The sequence below is a fragment of the Xiphophorus hellerii genome, chromosome 9 (genome assembly GCF_003331165.1).
Source record: "Xiphophorus hellerii strain 12219 chromosome 9, Xiphophorus_hellerii-4.1, whole genome shotgun sequence".
In the NCBI taxonomy this organism is placed as follows: Eukaryota; Metazoa; Chordata; class Actinopteri; order Cyprinodontiformes; family Poeciliidae; genus Xiphophorus; species Xiphophorus hellerii.
In genome coordinates this window covers 19,387,576-19,395,596 of record NC_045680.1, presented here as the reverse complement: position 1 = coordinate 19,395,596, position 8,021 = coordinate 19,387,576, and the positions used below count along the sequence as shown (strand labels likewise).

Here is an 8,021-nt window from a genome sequence, read left to right as displayed (position 1 = left end):
GATCAATCACTACCTGACAAACAGTTTGAGGCTTAACTGTGTAAAACTGTATGTTAAACTAGGTGGTCTTCAGGACAGGAGCATCAAAGACAGTGACTTAAATAGTTTAACCATGGTCATAAAGAACAATGGTTCCACTGTAAAATCTCTGGAGATGATTGTGCAACGGAAGATTCATCATAAAACAAACAAAAAAAAACATTCTGGCTAACCCTGAGGATTCACTTTATCAGTCTTTTGTACAACAACGGTGTCTTCAGCTATAGGCTTCTCCAGCATCATAGTAACACAGATTGCTGCAGGATATCCTTCTTGCTCACAGTAATCAGCATCTACAACAACTCCTTGAAGAGCCTTGGATAACAAACAACATTTAACTTCCTTTGGAATTACAAATAATTTTTTAATTTTGAGCTATCGGTAGGCTCAACTAATTACATCATACTTTTCCTAATAAAAAGTGATTGAGGTTTGTTTTCCCGACCCGAGAGAACAACACTTCCTCTGTTCTTGTAATTTATAAATCTGCTCTGTTTGGCCTGAACTCCTTTTCTTTGCAACTCAATTCTAATCATTTCTTCATTCCTGTAGTTCCATGGGTTAGATTTCACCTCAAGTTCCGCAAACCACACTGTGAAATAAATTATATTTTTATTCGCTCTCTTATGACATGATAGCATCAGAATAATGTTACCTTTGAGGGTGAATGACAGACACAGAGTCTCCTCTTAGAAGCCCATAGCTTTGATCACAAAATGTCAACAGAGCTTGTTGAATCTTGTGAGTAATACCACAGAAGCACTGGTGAATAAATTATGACCAGCTATATTACAGCTCACTGAGTCGGTCTGATTCATCTTGAGGCATACACTATTTGAGTCAATTACACGTTAACTTGCACTGACATTTTTAAAAAGCGGTTTTTCATGCACTGCAAATTTATGGAAATGGCAGTCTAGGCCAAGGTATTTAGGATACATGTACAAAAATAGTGCATTGGTTATTTGACTCTTCTTTTTTTAACTTCTGAAATAGGCAAGACACCAGAATAAAACATTCTGTGTAAAATGTTTATCTCCAAAAATATGCAAATTAGTTTTAGAACAATCAAACATTTCAGCAGTGAGATGGTGCCCATGCTTTTAAAACTCAAAATATGTTGGTTGTCACCATGTAACTACTTCTAAGAATTCATTCTATCTAAATCTCCCAGATGACTTCTTACTCTCTCGCTCTCACCTCAACTCTGTTATCTATTTAGTTTTCTTCACATAAGACCATTCAGAAGCAGTTTGAGAGTAAATGTTCTTTTTCTCTTTCTTTAATAGTGCTGGATCTTGAAATGACTGATGTGCTTTTCTTTTCTCTCCAATTTCACAGCCTAACAATCAGGCACACTCACTGAAAATTCAAAGGAAGAAAAACAAACTGATCTGCATAAATAAAACAACTTTTTCCCCCCAATACATGCATTTCTCTTTTTAGCAGGTCAGCAAATAATAGCAACAATAATAAAACCAGTCCCATTCAGAAGACATTTGAATGAATATGCTTTCGTGGCGGTCTATATTTTCAACTCTAAATGTCCCAACTCCCCCCAAAAAAGGAAGTTTCTTAACAGTATACAAATAATGACTAACATGGTGACTAAAAGTGTACATTCACATTCAGGTCATTCTTTAAGGCTGTTGTCTTACTGTCCTACATAAGAAGGTCACTAGAAGCCACATCATCATACAAACAATGTGTTGCCTACATGAGCAATGCAAGAACTTTTCGCTCTCTAAAGCAGGAAAGAACGACTGGGCGCTTGAACTCTACTGCTCAGCTCTGCAGCTCAGCTGGACTGCGGCCGCATCATGTTTAGCTACAGCACAGTGGCGGTACTATTGGTTGTGCTCACGTTGTTTGGTCCAGGTAAGGTAATTCTGGATTCTTGTCATTTAATTTAAAGAAGGCCATATATATATATATATATATATATACATATATTTTTTTGTAAGTAGACAATGTGCCGATTACACTGTGAAATGTCAAAGGGCTTGTGTTTACCTGACGTTAAAATTATTTAAATCAAACTTTTGTCATGATTAGTTATGAACCCAGTCGCAAAGAGCCAACAGATGAATTTTCAGAGTATTTGAGAAAAATATATATAAAAAATATTTACAATAAGGAAGAGCAAAAATACATCGTTGGAGGCAAGAAATAACTGCGAGGGAAACCATGAGGGAGACAGCAGCAGAGTCCAGCGGTTAGTGAATGAACAATGAGGAGCTTAAATAGGGAGTTTGTTTACTGGACAGAGAACCGGTGGCTGATTGGTAATGGGTTGAGGCCAGACAGGTAGACTGAAGAAGGAGAGAGAAAGTCAGGAGAGGAGCAAGGAGTAAACATAAATCAGCAGACTGAAATAAATAAATAAGTAGATAACAGGGACAAAAATGAACTAAATACAAAGTATAACAACTCAAAGTCAGATCCTATCATAATTAAATAAACAGCTTTAAAAATTATAATCTAAATAGGCAGAAGGAGGAAGAAAAAGAAAACTCACCTAAACACATGATTGAAATGCAGGGCCAAAAATGATCTGAAATAACCCGAGATCCTGAGTACTTTAGGTTTAGAAATTCTGCAAATAAAATGTCCAACATGTTTAGTAAACAAATGTTGAACCAAGATGAAAGTAAATTTCAAACTGCTTTATGGAGATAAATATGTAAAAGTCATATAATCAAAGGGCATGTACTGTATTTTGAAGTTGACATGATATTTCATGAACTACTTTATACAGAGGGTCCAGAAATGCATTCTCAAATGCACCGTGCTGTACGGGAGGAAGTGAAGTCCTGTGGCGGAAAAGCATGATTTTGAACACTTATGTTTAGATTTTTTTCCAGTTTATTCAGGAAGACTAATTGGAGGTCGGGAAGCTGTGCCACACAGCCGGCCCTACATGGTGCTTGTGGAGAGATGCGTCAAATGACACAAGAAACTGTGATGAATTTATTCTCAGTGAGGACTTTGTGATGACTGCTGCCCACTGTCAATCCAAGTGAGTCTTGTTTTTTACTACCTTTTTTTTTTTTTTTTTTACCTTTTGCTTTAACTGGCATATGATGCAAAAGCAGATTTTTCTCTTTTTTTCCCATTACAGGGATTACTTAGTTTATATTGGACTTCACAGTATGTGTCATTTTTAAGTGAAGCTCATAAAAGTGGAACAAGCATTTTCACATGTACATTACATCAATAAAACCTTTAAGAATGATGTCATGCTCCTCAAGGTAACAATAGTTGTAAATCTTATGTATTGGCTGTTATCTTTCTTTTTCATGGTATCACTTGCAAAGATCTTGATACTACAAACCATGCATGCTACCATGATACTAACAAACTAAAATAACCACAAAAACCAAATCTTAATGCTGATTATACTTTTTCTTTTTTGCACTAGTCTTAAAGCTGAGCTCCAAGGCAAACTTTAAAGATAACGTGAAACCTATCAATCTGGCAAGCCAGGATGATAAGGCTCAGCCGAAATCATGCATCGTCTCTGGCTGGGGTCAAACAGCACCAGATGGACTGCTGTCCCCCAAACTCATGGAAATCAACGCAACACTGATCGAAAATGCAAACTGCAGGAAGGAAAACTTGTACTGTTCTGAAAACCTGCACTACAGACCTGGCTAATAGGTGTCATTTAATTTCACATGTTATCTGACAACCAGCTGACGCAATAACTGAGAGAATTGCAAGTGAATGAATTCATAATACTGTCAGACCAACACAGGCAATGGCTTGTGGACTTATACATTTGTGCTGAATCATGAGCAAACAAATAAAATTAAACATGTTCTCTATTGAAGGGTGTGTGTGCTTTTATTTTCCATATGTACTGATACACTGAAAACATAATGCTGCCTCCTTTTGAAGATCATGTGTAATTAATAAAGAAAGCCAGCTTTATTGCCAAAATGTTGTCACGTTTTTGAGCCTTCAATCTAATTTACGCTCGTTCTTTAGACGTGTGCCATGTGTTATAGAGTCCGAGGAGGAGTGCAAATAATTGATTGTGTGGCATCATACGTCACAAACAAACTTGCTTCCAAATTCATTATCATTTAAATAAATTGATTCTTTTTTTGTTGTTGTTGTTGTTGCAACAAGAGATTCTTCAGTTTGCTAACTGGAAATACTAGTATAAATGTTTCCCATGCAGCAAAAACACAATTGCAGGATTGATGGGCATTTTTACACATTGGCCCAAAGTTCTCTTTTAAAATCTGTATTTCAGTGAGGCTCTGTCTGAGTGTGTCTCTAAGCCACGTCATTTGCATGTGCAAGTTAAGACACATCCCCTTTTGGTTAAAAGCCAGGAGATATGAGGGTTTGAACTTGTCAACTATTCGTGCCTCGGCTGCTCAGCACCGTTGCTCAGCTGGACTGTGATCACATCATGTTCTTCAATAACAAACTGCCTGTACTGATGGTCCTGCTGACTCTTTATGATCAAGGTAAGAAAATGATTCCATAGCATGAAAACCATCAATTTGAGGAACAGCTAATTTGCCTTTTTTGAGTTCCACAGACCATTATAATTAAACATTATACAGCTAACCTCAACTGTATAAGAAAAGGATTTTTGTGAATGTGTTTATATTAAATCTATTGTATCAAATAATTCCTGTAGGCCGAACTGAAAAAATAATTGGAGGCCATGTGGCTGAGCCACACAGCAGGCCGTACATGGTGTTCATAAGAAGGCACCTGGCCAACAATGAAGAATCATTCTGTGATGGATTTCTTCTGAACGAGGATTTTGTGATGACTGCTGCCCACTGCCAAGCCAAGTCTGTCTAAAACCATCATTTTTATTTATGGACAATATTTTTGCATATTTTTGTGCATATATTTGTAATTACTGCCTATACAGAAGGAACCTGAATGCTTGCACTTTTTGTTATTGTGGTATCTCGTTACAGCAATTATACAATTTACCTTGGAGTTGATAATACAAAATCTTTGAAAAATGACGACATACAGGATCGAACTGTGGAAAAAGCCTTTCCTCATGAAAATTACGACAAAAATGCATATATCGATGATATAATGCTCCTTAAGGTAAAAACGAACAAATGCTTTATATTTTTGCCATTTGCTTTAGTTTTTTCTTCAACACACATGCCAAAATCGTAATGAGTTCAGTTCATGCTAGAAAACAATTCATGCTAGAAAACAATTCATGCTAGAAAACAATGCATTTGCAGGAAATGTGCATAGTACAATATGAGTTTGGATTTTTATTTATATTTCATTTAACTCATCACTCTTCTAGCTAAGCTCTAGAGCGGTGGTGAACAACTTTGTGAAACCCGTCGCTCTGGCAAGCCAGGATGATGTGACTCTGCCCAAATCTTGCATCGTCTCCGGCTGGGGTCAAACTCGTCCGGATGGAGTGATCTCTGACAAACTCATGGAAATGAATGTCACATTGATTGAAAATAGCGATTGTACTAAACTTAAGTTATACTGTTCAAATGGAAAAGCTAGACCTGGTAAGGTATGTAATTTTTTTTTTTCAGAATAAAGCAAACTATTGAGATGTTACTGATAATATAACATCTCATTGTCACTCAAGTGATCTCTACATTATGTGTATGTTCTTGCAGGGGGATTCTGGAGGTCCACTGGTATGTGGACAAAACACCGCTTATGGAGTTGTGGCCTTCATGTCTCAAAGCCCAGATGGTCATTCAATGGTTGCTTACACAAAGATACCTTGCTACGTTGACTGGATCACCTCAACAATGAAAAAGGCTCTTAGCAAGAAATAGAAGACCTTGCTAATTCAATCATGTTTAACTTTACTTTTAGTAACTTCATTGCTAAAAGTTACAGCATATTATGAACATAGTCCATCCACCCACCCACCCTAGTGGGTTCTGGAGAGGGGCAGGGTACACCCTAGACAGGTCGCCAGTCCATGAACATAGTCTGAGTGTGAAATTTGTTAATATTCTTCTATATTGAGTTTGAGAACCTATTTTGACACTGATGTGAAATGTCAGTTTGTTGAAGCTAAACTTTAACAAATGTTTGATAACACCTAGATAGTTGTAAAATGATTGGAGATTCAATGTGTGTGAAAAGATTATCCATGATTGTCCATAATTGGCTCTCCTCTATGTTTGTGCTATATATATATATATATATATATATATATATATATATATATATATATATATATATATATATATATATATATATATATATATATATATATATAAAACAATAAACTTGTCTTCTGAAACTTGTAGTGTAGGCTTTTATTTTCAGCAACTGATACACTAAAAAGAGGACAGCACTCCCTCCTTGTGAAGAATGTGTGTCGTTGCCTAAGGAGGAGGGTTGCCATACTTCTTGAAGTTATAACAATAAACTTTTCATAAATTAGCCTTAAGCTCTAAAAGGGTGTGTTGTCTTTCAGCTCAAGAATTGCAGTTTACTGATTTTAAATTCAACCCTTCATAACTGGATCATCTCAACAAGATAAAGCGCTCTCTGCAAGAAACAATGAACAAGATATGTGATTAATCAGATCATATATGAGCAAATTTAATCTGATTTAGAGTCACTGTCCGTTAACCATGTTCCTATTTATTCTAAACTTTATCTTTTGCTCTCCTTTGAGTATGTGATTTAGTATTTAGCATCCTATGCACAATAAGTCGTAGGCCAGACAAAACAAATTAATTTTAAGCTGATATTTTAATGGTTTTATGGTGCAAACAATGCAGATGGAGCTAAGCTATTCCACCGTCTGCCACAGCAAATGGTCCTTCACCTCTAAACATTGAGGATAATTTGGTTGGCTGTTCTCACAGGTGTGTGGATGCTAAATAGATCACCTAGATTGGGCTAGCTCATTTAAACTTTAAAAAGTCCTGTCTAGGCAAAATATGTAATAATGCAGAAGGAGGAGGTTTACCAGTTCTTAAAGTTATAACTCCGCATCTTGTCATTAATAATTTTTTTTCAGTTCAGTGATTGCCAGTTATTGATGTTAGCATGTATCACTATCTGTGCAATTAGATTAAAATCAGCAGAACGAATAAATAATTACTAATATCTGGAAAGATAAGTTTTGACCATCCTTCATCCTTGGTGGGATTCTGTACTCTGCTATTTCAGAACTTGGGAAATTGTTTGGTAATGATCTATTTCTTGCCAAATAGTCCACTTGGGAATTTTCCCCAGTGACCAGGTAATTATTAAATATGCATGACTAAATCATAAATTGACGTATGAAAAACTATTATATGTGCCAGTTTAGGTCGCCGCACAAAGTTGACATCATATGTTGTGCAGCTACTTTAAGAAGCGTTAATCAAAAGGTTTAAAACAAAACAAATTCTGAAGCTGTGTGTGTGGACGTTAGAGTGTTTGAGTCTACAAATGAGACATAATCTCCTTTGTGTGAAGAATGTGTATTATTGCTCATGAACCAGGCTTTCTAGACTTCTCAAAGTTATGATCACAGTCTCTTCTCATTTTTCAACTTTAGATATATTAAGGCTAATTTCTTCTTTTTTTTCCCAAATGCATTTTAGTTTATCGACTTTAATGGGATATCAAGCCTTTTTGATTCCAGTCCTGCCACAGAAAATACAAATAAACTGTCACAATTTTTTAAAATTCAACTTAGAATATCTTAAGGAACCAAACTGTTTAAGATCGAGACTAAATCAGTTTTCTTCTATTTGTTCTTTCATAACTTTAGCTGCCACTGTGTAATTTGCAAAGGGCCTCATTAAAATGAGATCCCACACACTGGATAAAAACATGATGGTTTTTTAAAAGAAAAAAAAAACAGGAAATACAAAAGTAATGAAAAGAAATGGTGTCTCTTTTGGGGGGAAACTGACTGGGGAAAATAAATGTGACTGACAAACTCATGGAAATCAATGTAACACTGACTAACATTGAGGAGTGTGTAAAATAAAACTCTCCCTGCT

General features: G+C 35.9%; 1 protein-coding gene and 1 pseudogene across 1 annotated transcript; both read left to right on the top strand.

The window, feature by feature from the left end:
• The first annotated feature begins 1,764 nt into the window (after positions 1–1,764).
• Positions 1,765–4,099, top strand: LOC116725892 (granzyme B-like; annotated as a pseudogene).
• Positions 4,100–4,394: 295 nt separating this feature from the next.
• Positions 4,395–6,218, top strand: LOC116725274 (granzyme-like protein 1). Its single transcript, XM_032571213.1, has 5 exons — positions 4,395–4,520; positions 4,697–4,856; positions 4,989–5,127; positions 5,342–5,566; positions 5,676–6,218. Exons 1-5 carry the CDS (start codon positions 4,463–4,465, stop codon positions 5,838–5,840), a joined length of 747 nt encoding a protein of 248 aa, XP_032427104.1. The 5' UTR covers positions 4,395–4,462; the 3' UTR covers positions 5,841–6,218.
• Positions 6,219–8,021: the final 1,803 nt, after the last annotated feature.